The 24,745-nt window shown below is 40.1% G+C and overlaps 1 protein-coding gene across 1 annotated transcript; it reads right to left on the bottom strand.

Moving 5' to 3' along the window:
* Window positions 1-3,239: 3,239 nt before the first annotated feature.
* Window positions 3,240-24,534, bottom strand: ZDHHC7 (zinc finger DHHC-type palmitoyltransferase 7). The gene is made up of 7 exons (XM_065416723.1): window positions 24,512-24,534; window positions 19,160-19,482; window positions 15,041-15,165; window positions 11,846-11,942; window positions 6,584-6,665; window positions 5,611-5,741; window positions 3,240-3,416 (listed from the first exon to the last, which is right to left on the bottom strand). The coding sequence occupies exons 2-7, from the start codon at window positions 19,463-19,465 to the stop codon at window positions 3,240-3,242; spliced, it is 918 nt and encodes a 305-aa protein (XP_065272795.1). The 5' UTR covers window positions 19,466-19,482; window positions 24,512-24,534.
* Window positions 24,535-24,745: the final 211 nt, after the last annotated feature.

Below are 24,745 nucleotides of genomic sequence, written 5' to 3'. Positions count from 1 at the left end.
CGCCCGGAGACTGCACCCCTGACCCCCTCCTGTGCCCCAACTCCCTGCCCCAGCCGTGATCCCCCTCCAAACCCCTCGGTCCCAGCCCGGAGCAACCTCCTGCACCCCTAACCCCTCATCTGCACCCCCAGCCGGAGACCCCACACATACACCCCAACCCAGGAGCCCCTTCCCATACCCTGAACTTATTTCTGGCCCAACCCCAGAGCCCACACCCCCTCCCGCATCCCAACTCCCTGTTTCAAGAGCATTCATGGCCCCCCATACAATTTCCATACCCAGATGTGGCCCTCGGGCCAAAAAGTTTGCCCACCCCTGATCTAGACCATCCCTAACAGGTGTTTGTCCAACCTGCTCTTAAAAATCCCCAATGATGGAGATTCCACAACCTCCCTAGACATTTTAATCCCAGTGCCTAACCACTCTGACACTTAGGACGTTTTTCCTAATGTTCAACCTAAACCGCCCTTGCTGCAATTTAACCCCATTGCTTCTTGTCCTATCCTCAGCGGTTAAGAACAATATTTTTTCTTCCTCCTCCTTGTAACAACCTTTTATGTACTTGAAAACTATTATGTCCCCTCTCAGTCTTTTTTCCAGACTAAACACCATCTATACAAACAGATGCAGTGTTTTACAGAAATGAAATCTCCTGAACGGAAGAATTCAGTGAGAATAATCTGACTTTGTGGAGGTGGGGGGGGTTCGTTCCGTATTCATGGACAGTCACTGTTTTATAGATGGCTGTTACCCAACCAATACTAATTAGTCCAGAGCATCCTGCAGCAGTAGCTTCGCCCTTTGATTGCCAACACAGAGTGGCCATGAAGCTGAACAATACCAGATGGCCATTTTATTGAATGCCCTTAAAATGGATTGTATCCTTAAGCATGACACAGGGTCAATATTTAGTGTGTGTGGTTGAGGTCAGTCTGGATTATCACAGCAGGTCCCTTCTGGTTTTGTAGTCTGTAACCTATGATATTTCTCACATGCACTGATAAATTTAGTAAGTGTATTTGTAAATCTAAAAGGCAAAGAGACATGGTCCTTGAACTAAAGAGCTTCCAGTCTAAATAAGCACAGGTAAGATAATGACCGAGATAGGGAGTGGAAGTTAATTAACTTTAAGACTTATTCATTACTTTATTTTTACATTAAAAAATTACAATGTAACAAGGGTTTGAAAAGCCAAGTCAACTTGATTTCACACACACGCACAAAGTCACAGGTTTCAACTGCTTTAAATGATATTTTCTGATTTTCATCAGTATATTTTATTAAACAATATACATACTAAAAGCCTCATGACAAAGCCAGATACATTTTTCTCCCATATTTATGGGGGATGTTGAACTGAATATTCGAAGATTCTTGTCCAACTTCCAACCTTCCCCCTCATTTACATGATACATGTATTTTTGTTCATCTGTCTGTGGCTTTATTGGATGTGTTCATCTGGCAATTCTCCATATTACATACCTACTCCCTAAGCACTGTATACATCTTCCGAAGTATTGCACAGTTTTGTTCATTGGACCATGGTATATTGAATGGATCCCTTAGTAAACTGACACATACTAGGACATAAATGTGATGAAGAATCAGTATGATTAAGAATTAAGATTCCAAAGAGTTGCACAGAAATGGAGAAACAAGTCACTAAGAAAAGAAAGTATATTTTCAGTCTGTGAATGTAAACTTACTAATGGGAGATCCTTGAGCATATCATACTGCTTGAGGTGGAATAAACTTGTTGATGCTAATGGTAAAGCAAAAACAAAAACTGGACAAGTTTAAGGCAAGTCCCAGAACAGGGAGCTGTTTACTTTCCAGGCACAGTTCAAGCTATGCATCAAGGCTCCTGTTTTATCCTTTGTGCATTGGATAATTCAAAGACAACAAAGTAATGATAAATACAAAAATTCTTCTATCTGTAGTGTTTAAGATAATCCATTTTCAGCTGTATTTCATCACTTGCAGATTGTGTCATTACTTACAGATCTAGGAACACATCTTAGAACTACTGTTATTTGTCAGACGCACAAAAAGTTACATTTCTACACTGTTCATTTCTTTTGTTTTCAAGCAGTTTTGGTTGGAAAATGGTGAAATGGAAATTTCCCCCCTTTATATACTGTATACACATTTTCCATTTTACACTCAGATTTCTTGTACTTGCACAAAGGAGACTGGGATTACATTCCCTAACTCTGAAGGAAGTCTCCCTCCTTTCAGGGATGGGCTCTATTTAAGTGACTGGTGAACTATTTACTAGTTTCTGAAGGCGTGTAAAATCTACACACACACACACAAAAGGGGGGGGGGGGGGGCGGCTCAGGACCTTACAATAATGATTGTTCTTTGGATCAAAGTTATACCAATCTGCAATACATTCATTTTTAATCCTACAGGAGGATCTTGTCACTGGTCCCTCAGATACCCACACACGAGTTCCTTTAAAGTCAATGCACTGAGAACTGAAGACAAGTATCGCAGGGCAGAATTGACCCATAGCTAAAGTTAAAAATATTTGATTACTGCACATTTAGAATTTACCTAAATGCCATTTAAGATTAATGCTGCCAAATACAAGACATGCTATTGTGAATCACGGAAGACATTTGGCAGGGCTGGAGGAGTGCATCTGACATGTTTATGTTACCACGCGCACAAATCTCGAATTACTAGTATGCAAGGACTGCATGTCTGAAGTGGGACGTAACAGTATAATTTTGACTATCAGGACAAATGAAAATATAAATAAAATTAAAGGACTGACTAAGTCATTATTCCCTGAAAACTAATGGATTTAGAAAGCTTGATGCCATTTAAAATGGGCTTCCAACTTAACTACTTGATCTCATGATTGAAAACTGCACCTCGGCTCATAATTTTATAAAACAAACAGGTAATTCCCAAAACATTTATCAAATAAACAGTTCAACAAAAATGCAAAATTAATCCCATTAAACAATAAGTTACAGTAGTATGACGACATTTTGGCTTCTTTAGTGTGGTTACACACCTTTCTTTTGTTATCCTGCTGAAAGATCGCTACAGCATCCAGTTTACGTTTCTGAAAGTTAATGAGATGTCTGTGCCTATAAAACTCTGCTTGCTACAAGCAAATGTCTTGTTTGTTTCAGTTGGTCACAGATTATATGTAGACAGCCATTTCTGGCCCCAAATAAATATTTATATAGGATTCTTGCAAGTTCAAGTATGATTAGGCAGGCTCACACAGAAAACTCAGGTCCCCCTTTCTTTGCTCTTAGCAAAAGTTGCCTGATTCGAAATCCTGCAAAAGGATTGATCCACAGGAGTGAAGGTTGGCCCCCAAAGACAGATTTCATCCCTTCCCAACGTAGTCTCCTCTCCCATGTTGGCTTTTCACTTTTAAGCCTCTCAATCTCCTGCACATAAATTAAAACAAACAGTTATACACTTAACAGCCAGCAGGGTGGATTGATTTAAATCAAGACATAGGAAACCCAGATTTAAATCATCAATTTTAATAGTGTTTTGCATCTATACTTTATTTTCCTAAAGAAAGGTTAATTCTCATTAGTACCACTCAGACTACGAAGATCTTCAATTATGTATGCATGATGTATACATGCAGACTAACCTGATACATGCACACCCCTGGTCACTATAGAACATTAAAAAATCTTAAGCAAATTGAATGGCAACATGGAATATCTGGTTAAACAAAGTTTTGGATTAAAAGGGAGCATCATTACTGTACAAATATCAGATTCAGAGTATGAACAACTCAAATTCCGGCAGTCGAAACGTTACATCTGGATGTCTAGTAACAGTACAGTGCACTTCTATATTAAGGGGTACAAGTGAAGATGCTGTTAGCCAAGACCTGCAAGGACTAAGTGTCTTGCATTACTCTCCAGCAAACCTCTAAAGCTGAATGGAAGACCAGCACCATGATCTGAAGAAACAACTCCATCCAACCCTCCCCACTACGGAATGGCCAGAATTGGGGGATCCCACAAGACTTTTTCCTGTCCCCCTTCAAAGAGAGAAGTGGGGTCTAAACTAGAAATAGTGACAAACCCTGTGCAGCAATGCAATCAGGCACCAAACTGGTGTGTGTGAAACAAATTAGTGCTATTTTTTTCTAAGGGTACGTCGATACTTACCTCCGGGTCCGGCGGTAAGCAATCGATCTTCTGGGATCGATCCCGGAAGTGCTCGCCGTCGACGCCAGTACTCCTGCTCCGCGAGAGGAGTACGTGGAGTCGACGGGGGAGCCTGCCTGCCGCATCTGGACCCGCGGTAAGTTCGAACTAAGGTACTTCGACTTCAGCTACGTTATTCACGTAGCTGAAGTTGCGTATCTTAGTTCGAAGTGGGGGGTTAGTGTGGACCAGGCCTAAGAAAGAAATCAGAATGATTCATTGAACTGTGGGGGAATGCGGCACAAAGTAAGTATTTAAAGCTTGCTGAATGCATTGCATATTTAGTAAATATGTTTCTGCAACAGTATTCCATGAGAAGCGAAACACTAAGCACCACAAAAAGCTAAAATGAACACTAACGGCACCGCATGCTAGGGAGCTGTACTAATAAGAAGCTGTTAACTACAATTATTGAATCTATCAAAAATGAAATAAAACGGCCATTGAGAATCTCAACTCAAATCAGATCATTTACAGTCCTCACTTCCCACTAAGGCCAGCGGAACATTTACCATTTGTTTTCCCTTTTGCAAAGCAGCATCAGCTGAGAAAATTCAGAATGCCATTGTGAACTCAACTCCCTTACATCTTCAGTCAATGACTCACAGTGGATGACATTCTTCCAATGTTTACACTGGGATTTGGGGAGGAAAATGAATTAACACCAAGTATCGGCCAGTACATTATTTCAGTGCAGTAAAAAAGGTGCAAAAAAAAGCACATTGCTAATCCCAGATTAGGCACATCATGTACACTTTTGGTGACAATCTAAGAATTATGAAAATCCCACCCATAAGTGTCGAAGTAATTTAGCAGCGCAAGCCCCACTGAAAGACAATGCAACTTGTTCTAAAAGCCTTTGAAAGTCTCACCCTACCGCACCATGTAGGGGAAGTCAGTACTAAGGGTACGACTACACTACCCGCTGGATCGGCGGGTAGCTATCGATCTATCGGGGATCGATTTATCGCGTGTAATGTAGATGCGATAAATCAATCCCCGATCGCTCTCCCGTCAACTGCTGAACTCCAGCTTGGCGAGAGGCGGAAGCAAAGTCGATGGGGCAGCAGCAGTCGTCGATCCTGTGCCGCGAGGACGCGAAATAAGTGATTCTAAGCCGATCTAAGATACGTCGACTTCAGCTACGCTATTCTCGTAGCTGAAGTTGCGTATCTTAGATCGATCTCCCGCCCCTAGTGTAGACCAGGCCTTAAGGAGAACACATTTGTTACACATCTGCTCTTTAGCAAAAACAAATAATTATTTCTGATTCTCCCAGTAGCAGGGAAAATAATAGATATGTGTTTACAATTTGAATATTTTCACCATCATAAAAGCCCCTCTATCGTAGCTATATCTAGTCAAGTCTTATATTAGAATTATTACACCAAGCAAGGGAAGTAGGTTTTACCGTTTCATCATTGCATATTGAGTGGATTTGGGTGCCAAACATAACAGCAGTGAAAGTGAGAAACAGAAAACCCTCAAGGCACAAAAAGACCATCAGGATCACAGTTACAGGCGGGGAGAAGTCACTGCATTCTGTGAAAAGAATAAACTTAATTATGAAAAAAATCACACCAAGAACCCATGCAAATAGCAACTCCAGAGCAGTGTGCCTCCTCTTCAACACAAAGTGATAAAATAAGTTTGTATTTATTTTACAGTGGCTAAATCAGCTCAACCCCAGATTTTGCAAATCTTTTACTTTCCATCCCATAGGCTGTACAGTTCTAGACAACTCAGTTTATTAGACAAGTAAATGCTAATTCGAAAGTAACTGCAGTCCTGCCTGGACAGGTTCCCCTAAAGATGAGCCGTGCACATTCCAAACTGCATTATACTATGCAAAAAATGAAATAAAGAGATGTGTGTATGAAAGACTGAAGTAAGGCATTTTATGTTTGAATACCCTCACCCAGGACTCAATGAACTAAGCCCCTTACTTGGTCCTAGGACTTCCCCCAGTATTGAGACCCTTATGAAATGCTGCCCCACCTATGCTCTGGAGCCCATCCCTAGTTGTTATTATTCAAGGTGACTCTTGAGCCCCTCATCCACATGCCTTCCCTGGTATTTACAGCAATGATCCTCCATCCCCTTGCATTAAGGACCCTGATATTCCTTCAGCCATATAACTCTCCCCATGATCTTGACAGCCCAGCGAGCTCTGGTGCACCAAAACATTGCCTTGAAATACTAATAAGCACAAGAAAGCATGGAGGAATTAGCTAATTTTAGCTATGCACCACACAAGAAAATAAGATGGCAAGAGAATATTCATGGCACTTTGTGTTAAACAGTTGAAACACTTGCAAACATTTTATGATTTTTTATTTATAAACACTGCTTCGTTATGGTGGTAGAAGTAAACGCATGCTTACCAGTCCACTGTCCTCGGACACAAGAGAAAAACTGAAACCCACACAGAATGAGTGCATGAGCTGAAATTAGGGCTATATACATCTGGAAATAAATAGAAATTTGCTTAGTCTTGATCATTTTGTCAGTCAGTAAAGCAGACATTCCTTGCAGCCAATTTTTATCGTTAGGAAATTACATGCTTGGGTGCAGTATCATTTATTAATTGGATAAAATGGAGTAAAACCAACTCCAGCAAAGTTCAAATAAAAAAATCTCAGCAAGTACAACGATGTACACTAATTTATTACTCTTTGGATCACATTACAATTACAAATGTTATAAAGTGGAAAAAAAGGGTTACTAACCTTTCTGTAACTGTTGTTCTTTGAGATGTGTTGCTCACGTCCATTCCATATTAGGTATATATGCATGCCAAGTCTGCCACTGCTGGAGATTTCCTCCTCAGTGGTATCAGTCAGGCTGGCTCTAGCGCTCTCTGGAGCAGTGCACATATGCACCAGTATAAGGGGCGCCACCGGTCCCACATCCTCTCACTTCTTTCTTATTGGCCAACTCCAACAGAGGAATAGGAAGGTGGGTCGTGGAATGGACATGAGAGATACATCTCGAAGAACAGTTACGGAAAGGATAGTAACCATTTTTTCTTCTTTGAGTGCTTGCTCATGTCCATTCCATGTTAGGTGACTCACAAGCAGTACCTCAAGAAGCGGGCTCAGAGTTCAGGGACATGCTGACTGCAACACTGCTCTTCCAAACCTGGAGTCATCTCAAGCCTTTTGGGTGATGGCATAATGGGATGCAAAGGCACGAACCAATGACCAAGTTGCAGCCCTTCAGAGGTCTTGGATTGGAACCTGCAGGAAGAATGCCTCTGAAGAGGACTGAGCTCTTCTGGAGTGAGTGATTAGGGTCGCCGGAGATGGGACATTCGCCTGTTCGTAGCATGCCTGAATACAGGAGGTTATCCAGGATGAGATCCTCTGAGCTGACACTGGAAGTCCTTTCATCCTTTCTGCTACTGCTACAAAGAGTTGTATGGATTTGTGAAAGAATTTAGTCCACTTGCTATAGAAGGTGAGGGCACGCTTAACATCCAATGAGAGAAGCTGCCACTCTTCTGAATTCTGGTGAGGCTTTGGGGAAAAGACTGGCAGAAAAAATGGCCTGGTTGCTATGAGATTGTGAAACCACCTTTGGCAAGAAGGCCAGGTGGGGGCACAGCTGGACTCTGCCCTTGAAGAACATGGTGTATAGAGGCTCTGACGCAAGGGCCTTGATTTCAGAGACCCTTCTGGCTGAGGTGATCACTACCAGGAAGGCAACCTTACAGGAAAGTAGCAGCAGAGGGCACGATGTTAGCGTCTCAAAGGGAGGACCCATGAGTCTCAAAAGGACCAAGTTTAAGACCCACAGGGGAATCAGCTAGTGAACCTGTGGGTACAATCCCTTAAGAAAGCAGTGTCATCTCGTGAGAGAACACTGATCTTCCGCCCACTGGTGGGTGGAAGGCCAAAATTGCTCCTAGATGCGGGAGCCAGACCCTGTTGCTTTAGATGGAGCAAGTAGTACAGGGTGGACGCAAGGGAAGACTGAGTCGGAGAGACACCTCGATGGGATGACCATATCAAGAACCGCTTCCATTTGGCGAAGTAGGTAGCCCTAGTGGATGGCTTCCTACTGCCCAGCAAGACCTGTTGAACTTATTCCGAACAGGCCTGCTCCTCTCGGTTTAGCCATGCAACTTCCATGCAGTTAGGTGAAGGGAGCTGAGGTTCAGGTGGAGTAACCAACCGTGGTCTTATGAGATCAGGTGTGGGAGGAGCGGGAGCAGCGTGCCAAGCCAGTGCTGGCACGGTCACACCGGGGCTATAAGAATAACTCTTGCCCCGTCAAGCTTGATCTTTAGGAGGACCTTGTGAACCAGAGGAACTGGAAAAAATATGCAGAATAGTAGCTCTGTCCATGGAAGCAGGAAAACAACGGAGAGGGAGCCCGGACTGTGCCCACGCAACAAGCAAAACTGTTGGCATTTTCTATTCTGCTTGGTTGCGAACAGGTCTACCTGGGGAGGTCCCCCTCTCTTTGGAAGATGAACCTGGTGACCGCTGGGTAAAGGGACCATTTGTGGTGAAAGAAGAAGGATCTGCTGAGGTGATCCACCAGGGTGTTCTACAGGCTCCCGGAAGATGTGAAGCCTTGAGGTGCGTGGAGTACTTCACGCAGAATTCCCATAGACAGACGGCCTTCTGACACAATGCAGAGGATCGGGCTCCTCCGTTTGTTGATGTAGAACACAGCCATGGTGTTGTCCATCAGTATCTGCACTACCTTTCCTGGGATCTGTGGGAGGAACACTAGGTGGACTCCCCAGCCTAGGTTGGAAGCATCCAAGACTAGAGGTGGAGGGCAGAGAAGAAGAGGTTTGCCACAGGGCCCTGACCATACCCATTACAGCCTCATTAATGGACAGGGCAACCTCAGAAGGAGCTGCTGCAGCCAGAATGTCAACAAGGATGTGGGATGGTTCTTTGAGTTCCTCAATCTCTAGCCCCAGGATAGCTGCTATCTGCTTTAGAAGCTCCTGATGAGTCCTGAAGTCAGCTTGTGGAAGCAAGATATTCAGCCCTGAGACGGCCTCATCTGAGGAGGAGGAGGAGGAAGACGCTTGTACCAGAGGGAGGAGGTTTTTTTCTCTTCCTCAGCCTCAACAACATCCATGGGGACTACATCCTGAATATGGGTATTGGGGTTGGTACCGGAATTGGGGTTCGATGCCGAGCAGGATGGAGCGGGACCCCACCTCTCAGAAGCAACTGAGTAAGATCGGCGGGAAGGTGGACCCAGTACTGGGGGAAACCCCCAAGGATTCCAGTATGACCATTGCATAGGCCACTGTTCACTTGGCCATGCACCGGTGGGAGGACCCATACCAAGGTCGGGTGGTACACAGGATGGGTGCCGGTGTGGTGGCCCTTAGGCTGGACGTATGGTTCTACCTCAGACTCAGATGAAGAACCCTCCTGAAGTGACCATGGCGGAGCGGTACCCTCTCAGCCTCCATTCGATGCCGAGGGTCCAGAGACTGGTGGCGGACAGGAGAGTCTCCCAAACTCTTCAGACAATTGGAGTGTGGGTTGCTCATGGACATAGGCTTGCCACTAGAGGCACCGGGTTTGAAACCCGTGGACCGGGCATGCCTGGCCCCAGGGACGAAGAAAGCCCCTTGATGATAAGGAGACTGGAGTTCTAACTATTTACACTAATGCTATTTACAATATATACACTACAACTATACTTAAGACAAACTATGAAACAGTGTAAGAAACCACTGAGAAGAATGCCTTGCCGAAGCAAGAGTTGTTCCAGCAACTGTCTCAGGCCGTAAGAAGGAACTGAGGAGGGTGCGGTGTTGGTGGCGCTCATATACCGGTGCATAAGCGCGCGGGTCCAGAGAGCGCTAGAGCTGGCCCGACAGATACCACTGAGGTAAAAATCTCCGGCAATGGTGCACACGGCGTACACACATCTAACATGGAATGGACATGAGCAAGCACTCGAAGAAGAACTAATGGATTTTGAGTCATTGAAAAACTGGACTCAAACACTGATTAAAACAAGCATGGCTAATATCTACTAATAGCCTCTCCAAGGCAGGGGAGAAATTAGGGGAAGAAGAAGGGCAGTGGTACTCTTCCAAGGTCTGCCCATGTGAGTTGCCATTCAGCCTGTTGTGCAGATGCTCAAAATATGGTTGCATTCTGACCTCAATTCCTTAGCGCCTTGGACTTATGTCCCCCTCAGTGGGTCTCAGAATCCCAACTGGGCTCTACCAGGCTCCTTCTTGTGTGAAGGAAAGTGCTGCCCTCTCCTAAGCAACACTCACTTGTGGCACCAAAAGGAGAAGTCACTCACTGTGAATGGTGCAGACATAGGTATGCTCCCTCTCCTTTCTTACATGAGGAATTAAATTGTTAACCATGACATTTAAAATCACCACCGGGCACCTCAGAGCTATTGTTCAAGGCTTACTTCAGACTCTTGTAGCTATCACAATCAGTTCACATTTGAGGTTTTCTTTGCCACCCTAAACAGACTTTTTAAAATGAAAATTAAGATTCCGCAGAAGAAGACTGCAGCTTGAGCGAAGTCCCAGCATATTATATCAGCCTGGTCCAAGTCCTGCCCCCAGGCATATAATTATGTCACATTGTAAACTTTAAAAACTAGTAACATACTATGTTGTATAATACCAGATACTGCAAACAGTGAAATGGTATAATGCTGCACATCCAGGGTATGTATTCTTGAGGGAATTCTGCACCACGATGCCCGCACAGAATACATATGTCCCACAAAAATTTTTTTTTCTCTGCAGAAAATAGATTCTGCTGGAGAGGCTCTGCAGTTATGCCTGTCGCCCACCAGGGGCTGCTGTGGCACCAGAACGGAGGCAGCCAGCTGACTGCTCACCTGCCTAGTGGTCAGCAGCTGACAGGGAGAGAGCAGAAGCTGCGCTCCTCACAGAGCCCTGCCCAGGCCCGGCTCCAGCGTTTTTGCCGCCCCAAGTGGCAAAAAAAAAAAAAAAAAAAAAAAAGGCGCGATCAGCACTTCGGCAGCAGCTCTACCGCCGCCGCTTCATTCTTTGGCGGCAATTCGGCGGCAGGTCCTTCCCTCCGAAAGGGACTGAGGGACCCACCGCCGAATTGCCACCGAAGAGCCGGACGTGCTGCCCCTTTCCGTTGGGTACAAAACTGTTCCATACTTCTCCCACCCACACCCAACAACCCTCCAGGTTCATTCCTAGGCTTCTTCCCAGCAATTACTTCCCTCTCCCTCAGCTCCTTCGTAACCCTGGATTGCTTCAAGCCTCTGTACTGCTTCTGAGGGTGTGGGAAATACAGTTCTGTATTGTAGTTCATATGACTGATTATTCAAAATTCTGTATTAATATGCTTAGTAAGGAATCTACTTGTCAAAAAACATTTCCTGAATCTTTTTTTGTTGTCTATATTGTTAGAGACATACTTGTTAACAGGTATTTTGAAATAAATTACCAAAATAATTGAAACTGGCTTGATTATATTGTGTTATTTTGTCAAATAAAAATTGTGTATATTTAATTTTTTGGTGCGGAATTCCCCCAAAAGTAAGGGTATGGCTAAATAGCGAGCAATTTAATCCTGGGGTAAGTATGTGAAAAATTGTTACCTATAGTTAACAATTTTCATATTTAGAACAATTTGTTGGTAATCTGTACTCACCGTAAACAGCACGAAAAACCTCTGGTTTTTCTCTCCTACACAATTATTCACCCAGGGGCAGTGATGATCCATCTTTCGAATACATCGCTTGCAAATACTTGGAGGGGGGAGGGGGAGAGAGAAATAGGCACTTATTTTATTTATTTTTTTTTTTTTTAAAAGGATCTTAAATTTCACTGTAGGAAAGAACACGTAGTATGTCTCAGCCAAAAATTAATGTGCAGAATTTAATGAAAGCTGAAGGGAAAAAAGCAAAGGTCTTAACTAGTTTTGTCTGTTGTGGTTTACCAATTTAGAGCAATATGTTTTCTTCAAAAAAATTTATGCCATGACTTCTGAGAGTGTAAATGACTTTATAGAAAAGACTTGTTTCATACCCACTAAAATGAATATTGCCATGCTCCAAAAAGGATAAATGTGTACATCCAATTGTGTGTATTTTTTATTTTTTAATAACCCTGTAGCTATGAGTACACCATGTAAGTAGAGCTTCAATCCTTTCCAGATTCAAGGTAAAAAACCAGCCAGAAGCAAAATTTGGCACAAAGTACCTAGTTCATCTTACAGATATCCAAACTGTAAATCTGGTTCAGAATATAGAAAAGTTGACCTAATATCTGCAAAAAGGGAGATTTTCAATCCCCCCAGAAATTTTCACAGCTGTTTTACTACCCACACAGCTCCATCAAATATACTGAACATGTGCGCACAGGCAAAATGCTTCAGAGAACAGTCTAAACTTCATTTGTAAATTGTCAATTCCCTCTCATTTCTCAGAAATAAAAATCTATCTATATCATTAAATTACAAAAGATTCAATCAGGAGCAGCATATGATATATAACATACATTCAGATGTAGTATCATCTTTTCCACTGCTGGACCAGTACCAATGGGCTGTTCAACGCATGCCTTCAAATTATATCTGCTTTTTGTGTGTGTGGCTTTGTCTGTTGGACAAATTCCAGAAATCTCTCACCACATCTCTTTGTTAGACCTAAGGGCTATCAACCAACATTTCTCTTGAAGTTAGTTGCAAAAGAATCCAATCAAAATCTCAACATTCTACAGTGCAAAATAAAACAGCTGCTACTTTTGTTGCTGTCTTTCCCCAAACTGCCCATTTAAGTAATAAATATTTTTCATTTTCCTAATTAAATCTCTTCAACTTCAACAGTAATAAATGAATAGTTCTGGTGTATTATCAATAAATATATTCAGATAGATTAATAAAAACAATGGATGTTTATGATAGGTTTATTTTAAAACCATCCCAGGGAAGCAACCAAAGTAACAACACTCACTAAAGACTTGAATTTAGAAAAATAATGCAATGTTAGAAACTTTTCTCTATTATGTGATTACAATCTCAGTTATGATTCCCAAAAGTAAGCTTGCTTGCCCTTTTTAACAAGAGCATTTTCCATTCCTATATAGTGTTAACCTACATATCCACCTCAAGTTATGGATGCTTTGAAAGTTGTTTTCCTGATCTGTGCAATTAAATTTTCAATCTTAATGCTATCATAGCATTTCCATAGCATTTTTTGCATGTAAAAAAAGACTCAAAAAAAGACTCCTAGAGACACCAAAATAGTGATGAGTACCTTTCAATCGAAGGTCTAAAAAGTGCTTTACCATTACAATCTATTTAATAGGTAGGCTAAGGCAGAGATTAAGTCCAATAAAGAGCCAGTTACAGAGGAACTTGGGAGACAGATTTCCAGGAACCAGGCTAGGAGATGCACTTCTTGGCTCCTGTTCTACTGTCTGATGACTAAACAATGCTTGTGTCTATCTGGAACATCTGACCTATGAGCTTGCAAAAGTGCGGGAAAGTAAAATTGTAACCTTCTGAAAATAATACAATCATATTGCTTAACGAAAACACTTAAAATTGAAATCATCAAAGGCTCTGATCCTCACAAGCACCATTCCTTACAGGCTAAGTCCTTGTTAGGTTTAAAAACAAAAAGCATTTGAGTTCTGTGTATAAAGAACATGTATGAAGTCTCAACTGAAGAGACTCTCCCCCTATCACGGTTAGATAATTTAACAATGATTACATATTTACATGGAACTTTTCCTCCCCACTCTACATACTAAAACAAAATTCACATCTAAGATAAGAACAAGATTTCAGCTCCAAGACAGACAGCTTATAATGGAAGTGACTTCTCAACCATAACCTTACCACAACTAGAGTGACAAAACAGATCATTTATATCAACTGCAGATTTTTTTTTTACAGTTATTTCCATAATGATTTGCATTTTAGAGTTCCAACAAAAGTTCACTCGCATCCTTTAGGTGAGCAGAAACTGTCAATATATTACACAGCTGGATATGCCTTACTCTATACAGAGAGGTTCTATTAAAAACATTACACATATGTAGCTCTGTGTATATAAACATGCATACATAGTATACAAATATTTACAAGTCTCTTAGTTAGCTTGAAGGCATATTTTAGATGTACCTGTAATGTTCAACCACTGGAAAGATTAACTTAAATATGTCTGTCTCTATGTAACAGGAACAGAGTGACTTTTAAGTAGATAGATTTACTATACTTTATACAACATCCTAATCAAGATTATGATAATCACGTCTTTCATTACTCAGAACATTCTCCAATGAACTGAAGAATATTTAATTGGTTTAACAAACTGTTTATGCATGCTGCCTAGGAAAAAAACAACAACCGAATAGTCAATCCACATGCTCAGGAACGTGTCATTTTGAACAGACCTTTTTGAAGTTTCAGGAAGAGCACACATTGAGGTGGCCATTTCAAATGTACTTGAAATTTATTTCTTCATTTAAAATGACTCTTGTAACCGGAACAATAACTCCAGAATCCAATATCAAAGTAAGACCAGTATATAAAAGATATATATATATATTTTTTTTTAAGGTTTTAGCTAAAGGAGTAAATGATAAGAGGAAAAACTTTCTGTTCTACAACAAAATTTACCAAGTAGCAATGAAAGCCTTTAAAACTTTTAGGCTTCTTCCCTGCTCCACCTGAAGTTTAGACAAATATACACAGTTTTGTAGTACAAAGTCTGCAAAACTTTCATTAAATCAAAGCAAGAAACCTGCAGACATGTTCATTAGCTACTTTACACTTTTTTTAGAATTTCACTTTCAAATATCTTTATGAATGTTTACTTTAAAGAAAATAATGATATACCTGCAATGATGTGCACGTTCTGGTTTGATACTACAGCATTTTGGACATTTGTAGATCACTTCCCCTGGTTTCAGCTGCAAACTCTCCATGTATTCTTTAGTGGCATTTCCTTTTGGTACAGCCCCCTAAATATTTAAAATGGAGTGAGAGAAGAAATCCTCTTAAATTAGGAAAGATAACACTTTTTAACAGCAGATTTGAACAGGTTTGACTATTCAACATTAATACGGAGTGTATTAAATATAAAATGTTTTTCACACTAAGCCCATTTTAGTACAGACATTATTTTCCTCTTATAGGAACCTGCACTCAGCAAAATTTCCTAAATCAGTTTGATCAAAACAGGCCTAGCATAAGGCTGAACGTCATCCAGAGAAACCATGACCCATTAGTCCCAGTTCAGTTTCAACTGAACTACCACAAACTTGGATAGAATCCATGATCTTTACCTACAAATGTCAAAACTGCAGTCAGAATCTTTGCTTAGGGTTGAAAAGATTTGTTGTAAGCGAGCAAATCAGGAAAGGGACATGCCTTCTTTTACGTATATATAGTAGGTTAACTATTCTGAGGCCCAAAAGCTAGGGCAATCAGCTATTGACATTACTAAGAGGCCCAGAGTGAACCAAGAACAGTTTGAAAGCTTTTGCTTTGGATTGTCTTGCCTTTAAGGGTTTAGTCAAACTGCTAGAATGAAATCAAAAGGATTTATATGAAGGAAGTGTGGAGTGTGTGACAAGGGCGAAGGTGTTACATGGTAAAAATTCACTCAGGCTCCACCCAACGCATTTTCTAAAAACGGGGAATGTGCTGCTTGTTTTTTCTACACTCAGAACACACTAATGCAAGGCTGATTTTCTGGGTGATGGTGGAGAAGTATCAGGAAAAGAGTAGTTGTATTTGGAGCCTGTTATTGTCAGTCTTTGCAATGTTTGTGATGTGATTCTCATTTACACAATCTAGTAAAAAGAACAGGTTACTTAAATGATTTAAGGAAGCTCTTCTGGAGAGAAAACCGAGCTTTGCCAGATCTTAACACAGGAATGGGTATTTCCCTCCTGTTCAGTAGGAGGGAATTTCCACTGAAGCAGAATGTTTTGTCAACCTATGTCCACACCCCAATGTTTCACATTCTATGGCTTCTCTTCACTACAGTATTAACTCAAGGTATAACTTAGGGCTTGCCTTCACTACTGGGGTAAGTTGACCTACATTACGCTACTCTAGCTACGTGAATAACGTAGCTTAGGTCTACTTACCCCGGTGTCTTCACTGTGCTGCATCGATGGGAGGCACTCTCCGGCTGACTTACCTTACTCTTCTCAGAGAGGGGTGTACCGGGGTCAACTGGAGAGTGCTCTGCCGTCGATTTAGTGGGTCTTCACTAGATCCACTAAATTGACCCCTGCTGCATTGATTGCAGCAGCACTGATCTCCCGATTTCCCCACAGTGAAGACCAGCCCTTAGTGTTGCTCCTAACCAGACTTGGTTAACTTGAGCTAGAGCTTTTTGTATGTAAGTGATTCTGTACACTTGAGCTAACTGGCCCATCAGGGGGCATGTTGATGCTGGAGCTAGTAATGCAGAGCGGACTCCTCAACTCTCTGCTGCTCAAACATCGTTTATGAGTGTGATCATTCTCATTCAAGTTAGGCAAAATGGAATTAACACTACACTGAAGACAAAACCTAAGAGATGATTTAGTTCGTTCTAGAGGGATTAAAATTTGTAAGAAAAAAAGAAAAAAAAAAACCTTCCACCTCTTTTCCACTAATTTCATTCATTCATAAGCGTAACTATCAAGGTGTACTTGATCTCATGTCTTTGCCATTTTGCCGAATTAACAAGTAATCACAAATAAAGACAATGATACTTGATTCCAGTTACAAACATTGGAAAGATTATGACTTTTATAATCTCAAAACTGTAGCCAGTTTACTTTTGACGACATTCTCATGGTTATAAGATAATAAAATCTATTTGTCTTCAAATGTAATGTTATACTTCTTATGAATTTTGAGAGACACTTCATTCTAATTTTCCTTTACTCTTATTTAACAGTCAACAGTTTCTACTACACAGCTTTTTTTTTTTTTTTGTTGGTAATATGGGAAGTACATTAAGTGAAACAGATTAAGACATACGTTGTCTATAAACAATACCTTGGGTCTCAAGGTCTTAGGTATTTTTAATAATCGGTGCTTAACACACCCATAAACACACTAACTGGTTCTTCAAGAAGGCCTTGTTTAATGCATTGGCTTCAAGAAAGAATCTTTCATCACTGGGTGTGGGCTCAGAACTACTCAGGCACTAGCACCCTTTACTGAATTGCCAAAATCACTTCTTGGAGCACCATAGGTGTGTCTCCCACCCCCCGCACCCCAATAAAAACTTTTTTTTGTATATGATCTCTAACAAATCCAATCCAATCAGTTTATAGTTTACAATACCAATTCAAAATTTTAGTTTTATGTAGACTGGGCTTGCTTACTAACAGAACTTTGGAAATTAAGTGTGTTTTAAAACTGAGCAGTGAATACTTGCTATAAAGAATGATAAAAAGCTGCAAAGACCTGAACTGGTGAGGAGCATTATAATCTCAACTTAAACACTTCAAAGTCCACTCATTCACCATGCTCCAGTAGTTAAACAGTGAGATTTCCCATGACACTGCAAATCCCACAGGCTTCAATATAGAGCTGAGACTCCACCAAATTCACCGTTTAGATGTTAGTGTCAAGGCTTTTATAGCAAGATGCTCACTACTATTTCTAAGGATGACATTTTATACTAAACGCTATCTTGCCACCAGTTCCACCATACAAGAGTTAACCCAGAAACTGAAGAATATAATTTTAGACAACTAGTTATAAGCACAACTGCTATTGAACTGGAAATGGGTACATTGTTATAGCAACAGTTGAAAATACACCATTTAGGCTGCCATAAAGCTATTACTAGGCATGTTGACAGAAATGTATTCTAAAATGTATTCGCATATGTTAATTCAAATTTTGTGTGGCAGTAAAACTGTGGCAATTTGTAATTTTTACCTTGCAGAACCATTTTCGGTAGCAAGGAACAGACTTATTTACCAGTAAATGCCACTTAACTACATCAAAAACATTTTAAGATTGTGAAGATGTAACTGCTTAATTTAGTTTTCATAGCAAGATTTCCAAAGTAATTTTAGATTTTTGTATGTACTTTGTATACAAACTATATATTTTAAAGTTGTAAGTAGTCATACTGTGATGAAAGCTTTTAGTTTAACTGAATTATACTTTTTACAGGAAGTGATAACTAATTTTTCCAAATGTTTGTTTCCTATTAAAAACTGGGGAAAGCTACGTTCAGTCTTATTAGAACACTAATAATTTAATCTTTCTGCTAATCTCATTAATTTATTCAATAACATAAAAATATTCATATCATTTCAAGCTTAGATATATTGAGAGAAAAATATCCATAATGTCAAGTGAGCCCTGGTCCTAAGTCTCCCCTCTACATTGATCAACTTATTCCATATTTTAACTGTCAGGTCAACAAACTCTGGTAAATGTTATTGCCTATCAGTTTATATCAACAAGTCTTAATGAGGAGTCAGATTTTCAAGAGTGGCATAGATACTTTTGAAAATCTTTAACTTTTTCTATTCATTAAAAGCAGAAGATTTTCTTACCACATCACCTGGAATCAAACAACTTTTATAAAGTTATCTAGATTTGATAATATAACTATGAAACAAACAAAGTTACAAAACAAAAGAGGCATTTTAATGATCTTCTATAATGGACTTGAATAGTAAATATTTAACAAGTGACCCTACACTTCCCATGTGTCTTCCTTTCCCTTGCAGTTTTCAACAGTTTCTGCTTTGTTTTTCCACTCAGCTCAAGACTTGTTTATGATACCATAAAAGAACAAAACGCTGGAGATTGAGACCAACCTCTGCTTCAATCAGTTTCAAGATTTGCAACCAAAAGAATTATCCTAGCAGCAGGAGATAGACCCTACCTATCTATAAAAGAGAACTCAGAGTTGCTTACTTTATTCTCTGCAACTGACTAAACATGAGAGAATGACCCAATTTCAAGAGATAATCATATACTTACAGGATCAGTTAGCATAGTTCTCAGATGAGACGACAGAGCTAGCACTGCCAAACAGTTAAAAAGAACACCATTGATCACAGAGTACCAAAAGTCTTTGGAAGGCAGCAACATGACAAAAGTCACTACAAAGTCTGCATAGACAACCAGAAACCACGTCATCACAGCACAGACCATGCCACAGCCATCACGGATGAACCAAACCCTGTCTGCCATATCGGCTTCCGATGAAGAAGAATCATAGCTGTCATTTTCAGCAAGGAGGGGATGGTGCTCAATGTCCCGGAATCTGTGCCCCGATGACTGCATGGTTTTCTGGACTTGCCCTGAAGAAAGATGGAGAGACTATGTTTATGCACAAATAAGCCATGAAAAATAGATGTCAACTTTTATTGTTATGACACAATAAGCAAAACAAGCAATTAAGAATTCACATTCTATGATTGTTTCAAGCTGGAATGTTCTGTAAGTAATTGAAGACACTCATTTACAAGTCCTTAGCTGCAATTTTGTAAGTTGTTTATTGAAAACTTATTATTTCTAAAAATATTTACTCTAATTGCAAGACTTCTGTAATTTTTGCAAGTCCCATCTCTCCTCATGCACTGTCAGTATTGATGACAGACTATATACACTTCTGGTATATGCAATCAGCTGTTTACAAAAGAATAAGGAGATTTGTATAATCAGTATGAGCCACTTGTGTAATACACACATTTCTAAAGAGAAAAAATTCAGGGAGGAGTCTCTTAATTTGCATGAATATCAAAAGAAGCTTTAATATTCCTTATGGATAATCTGTCACTTGGACTAAGGTTAAATCACAAGTAGAACTAAGATTCTGAATGCTACAAGGACGGTAAGAGGACAAGCTGATTTTAGTACACTGGCCCAAGATGAAACCATATCATCTATTTAAAAACAAAATGCATGGAAAATTAAGGAAAATACAGAGACTGGAGATTTATGTAGAAATTTGTCATATTTTCTGGTGGCAAAATCTAGTTGTGTGTGTAAAATCGTGAGGCTGGCTTTCTTTGAGGCATTTTCCTTCCATTTAAAAATATCAGTAATTTAAAATACCAATTCCCTTATTTAACCCATTACTTTAAAAGGAGGGGAAGTATATTGACTTTAATTTCATTTTTCTGGAAACACTGCAAGTTTGAGTTGAGGAGGAATTTTTAATCCATATTTTTCAGAAGGGTTTTAAATATGAGGAGATTTCTGCCACCCATCCTGTGCAAATAGTGAGAAAAGGGTTGGAGAGAGATGCATTATCTTTTTTGCTGCCTTTACTACCACAATAGAGTAAAGCTTACAAGCTTACAGGAAGCATGAACTTGCCCATGTTCATATACAGTGTATCCAGTGATACATTACTGTGGATTAAAACCCCCAAAACTTGGAAGGGACATAAATCCTCATGCTTCAGGGTATAAACCTGATCAACCAAGGTGATTAGAAAGAAACTTCCTCTAGAAGCAGATAATTCCAAAATCTCCCACTTTAGGGTTTCCTCATATCTTCCTCTGAAACATGACCACTGTCTGAGATAGTATAGTGCAGTGATTCTCAAAGCCGGTCCGCCGCTTGTTCAGGGAAAGCCCCTGGCAGGCCGGGCCAGTTTGTTTACCTGCTGCGTCCGCAGGTTCAGCCGATCGCGGCTCCCACTGGCCGCGGTTCGCCGCTCCAGGCCAATGGGGGTGGCGGGAAGCGACGTCCAGCACATCCCGCGCCGCTTCCCGCCGCCCCCATTGGCCTGGAGCGGCGAACCGCAGCCAGTGGGATCGGCTGAACCTGCGGACGCGGCAGGAAAACAAACTGTCCTGGCCCGCCAGGGGCTTTCCCTGAACAAGCGGCGGACCGGCTTTGAGAACCACTGGCATAGTGGATTAAATAGACCATTGTTCTGGCCCAGAATGGTAATTCCTATGAATATCCTTTTTGCTCTGATACCAGAAACACTATGCTTGTCTGGTCAGTTTCACATTCCTTTCCCAGCAGTGACAGTTGTTAACTTTCAAAAATATAAGTGAAACTTCATGGCATGAGCAGGTGTAATCAGATTCTCCTGCTCTGGAGCACAGGAAAATCAAAGTTCTCCTGCAATTTTGTGTCGTACTTAAAGTCATCACTGCAAACCAATTTAAGTACTTTTTTTAGTCATAACGAGTGACTGCAGACTCTGCAGAAAAAGCCAATCTATTAAGCAGAGAACCCAATAGGTTTTCATTGCTTGTTCACAGGATTAAATAAAATAAAGCGCATATCTACACAATTCCAGAAAGTTAAAATTGTGACATTCTACAACAAATCCTAATACTCATTTATATCCTGATGTCTTATGAAATGTTAGCATTAAGAATGAATAATCGTTTACCATAAGCAGTCAAATAACAGGTGTGTTTATTGCTTCCTTCTTGATGCCTTGAAATACACCAAGTTTCTGAAACAGGAGAGGAGACTGCAGTATTGAAATTCCATGTAAACTTAATGTTATTCCAGGGGAAATAAAATAAATTGAAGTGACCTGTAAAGTCTCCTCAAACCATTTTCTGCCTTTTCCTAGTTCAGGTAAGCTATTTCGGGTCCTCTAGCTTGTGCCTTGGAGGGGCTCTTAGTTTAAAGAGGTTAATGATTAAGTCTGTACTGGTAAATCATTTACACAGGGAGCGTGGGCTACTCCAGAATGTGAAGGACTGCAGTGTTTTCATCTGATGACAATACTTGAGGCATCATTGTCGACATAGGAACAGATTCAGACTTGGAGCTTGTCTACATGCACATGGCATTGGTATAACTAAAGGCGCAATGCTGCACTAACAGGTATGACTCTATGGTGTAAAAATGTTTTAGCAGCTGTGTTAGTAAAAAGAAAAAAAAACAGGGGAGGGGATGATTTAGTCTTACACAGTATAAATGGTGTTTCCAAGAAAAAACTGCTATAAGCCATGCAGCAGTAATTCCAATCAGTTCACACAGTAAGATAGCAGGAAGGCCAAGGGCTGCTCAAGTCACACAAACAGCTATAAGCAAATCAAACCCCTGTAAGGAATTATGCTCAGCAATTTTCTAAGTAGCAATTTAATCTTGCAGACAGATGTTCTCCCTGCTATTCACATTTCCTATTTTTGTCTTTCAAAACAGTACTTAGTAGACTAGAATATTTTCACACAATGAAGCAAAAATGGATGACAAACCAACTTTCGTTTCCTCAGAGTTGTTGGTTGCATCACAGCCTTAATGGTAAATATGAGGTTTTTATACGGGCTATATTTTTGTCTTGTTGACTTGCCAAACATCATTCTTCTCCTTGCATTAAAATGGGGCCTCCTGCTTTTCAATTCTGACCAGTATGGCAAAGCCCCCATTAAATACAGCTGTTGTCTCCAATGAACTAACAATCTACAGCAACAACCTGCTGAGTCATCATATTGCTGATGAAATTTGACAGGATGGTTTCTCAGGTCCAGTGTGGACTTTCTGGAGAGAAATATCAAAAACCTGACCGTTTCAATCTGAAAAGGGATGTTTTGATACAGCCCTGTTTTGTGAAAACCTTCCAAAGGTTTTGTTTTCATGCCAATTCAGAATGAAAACAAAGTTCAAAAACGTGAAAGTTCTTGTAAAACAGAATTTTTTCCAGCCACCTATAACTAGCAGTGTGGAATGGTAGAATCAAAGTTTTATCAACAAACAGGAGACAGATTACAGTCTGAACACAAAGTTCCAAGAATAGCATGCAATCCTAGAAGTACACTCAGTCCTAAAATTGCTATTGATTCTGTACTAGTAAAGGCCATATCTGAGAGAAACTTGAAAGCATTATATTGATTGGTGACAGCTGAGCAGATGTCTCCAGTATTTTTTCTGCGCTAATGGTAGCCTCCATATGACCACTGGGATTTACGGTACTTTAGGTCATACCTCAAAACCTTGAGTATATTTACTGCTTTGATAATTCAAAATTATAATCTACAATGCCTACATTTACCAATTAATTTCTGAGGGACTCACACTTGGGGTAGCTGTCAGACGAAGTTACATAAATTTTTCAGCATTGTTCTAGACTTTATTGCTAATTCTTAGCTACCCTAATTAAAAATGTTCCATCTACTCCCTTCCTCTGACTCTAGTGTCAGATTGCTAAATCAAAGACCCACTCCTTCCCAGGACAGACACTATTAACATATTGTAACTATGATTTGGATTAGCTAAATTAAATTTATTCCATCAAAGTAAATGTTCTTAAATCATAGCAACAGTAAATCATGAAGCTATTGGTCAAGTAAATTCTCTTTTATACAAAAGTCCTCTCTCATTTGAATGCAATACATTAAAAATGTTCCTAGTTACAAATGACAGTAAAGATAGTTGCATTCTAGAAAACAAACTTTATTTCTCCCATATAATTCACGATTAAATGAACCTGGTTAGGAAAGGTGTATTTCTTTCTAGTGTTTAATATTCAGTGACAATTCCAAATGACTTAACCTTTGAGCAACCAGATTAAAAACAAATGTTTTTAATTTTGTACAGTTAATACTGCAGCCCCGTACACATATGCCCACTAGCATCACTAGGAGTTTATGACTCTGAATTGCTTCTCAGGATCAAGCTTTTAGCTCTCTTTTGTAGCAGTAATATGAAGTTTTAAATACACTATATGACCGATAACTGGAATTTATGTTAATTAAGAAAACAAAAATGACTTCCCTGGAAAGCAAGAAGACTATACAAGGATTACTTAAGAAAATACACCTTTTAAGCACTTTTACAAAGGAATATATTACAAGGAAGTAACATGTAATTTGCAGGGAGCAAAGCTTTCAGACTTGGGGGTTGAATCTCAACATGGCACAAAGAACAGAAGGCAAAACAAACTTTATAGGACGCCAACAGGATAACAACGTAATGTGTTATGTCAGGAAGTTTACCCATCAGTAATGACTTAGAGATGCAACAGCTTTTGGAACTTGTTGCACACAAATTAAAGTAGCAAAAGTCAGTAAAACTCAAAGGGCTTGTAAACGAGCATGTTGACTCAAAAATGAGAAGTAATCCATAAAGATCTTTCAGCCGGAGCCAGGCTTTAGCAGCATAAAAAAAAAAAATCAAACAAATCATCATAAACAAAAACAAACAAAAACATCCCCAACCAAGGGTTCACCCAGCCCATTGTACTTCAAGACAAATGAGAACTTTAGAGATTGATTCTTTTAATATTTTAACTACTTTAGCTTTAGACCCTTTCATTTTCAACAAAACTGTATTTTGTTTATGTTTAACAACTGTATTAAAGACAAATGTAGCCTGGGTTAAAGTTTCAGCATAATACAAAAACCCACATACCTCACAAATGTTGTGTGTGTTATTCTGACATCATGCCCTTCCTTCAGGCTTCTAATATGCACATGGTCATATCTGATGTAATCTGAAAAGACAGTCAAAAACTGGATAGAACTGCATTGTTGCTTCAGGGAAATAGTTTTAAGTACGCATAATCTATTACAACTGAAGGACTTTGGAAGTGTAAGAAGTATAGTATGCAAATCTATATCAATTATGAAGTAATTTTAGGACTGA

The sequence above is a fragment of the Emys orbicularis genome, chromosome 14 (assembly GCF_028017835.1).
Source record: "Emys orbicularis isolate rEmyOrb1 chromosome 14, rEmyOrb1.hap1, whole genome shotgun sequence".
NCBI lineage: Eukaryota > Metazoa > Chordata > Testudines > Emydidae > Emys > Emys orbicularis.
This window is presented reverse-complemented; position numbering and strand designations above follow the sequence as displayed.

Coding starts and splice junctions, on each gene's coding strand:
- ZDHHC7 (XM_065416723.1), bottom strand. CDS start 19,465: ATGCAGTCATCGGGGCACAGATTCCGGGACATTGAGCACCATCCCCTC. Junction 11,943..15,040: donor GAACGTGCACATCATTGCAG/GTATATCATTAT, acceptor CCCCCCTCCAAG/TATTTGCAAGCGATGTATTC. Junction 3,417..5,610: donor CAATATGCAATGATGAAACG/GTAAAACCTACT, acceptor ATTTATGTGCAG/GAGATTGAGAGGCTTAAAAG.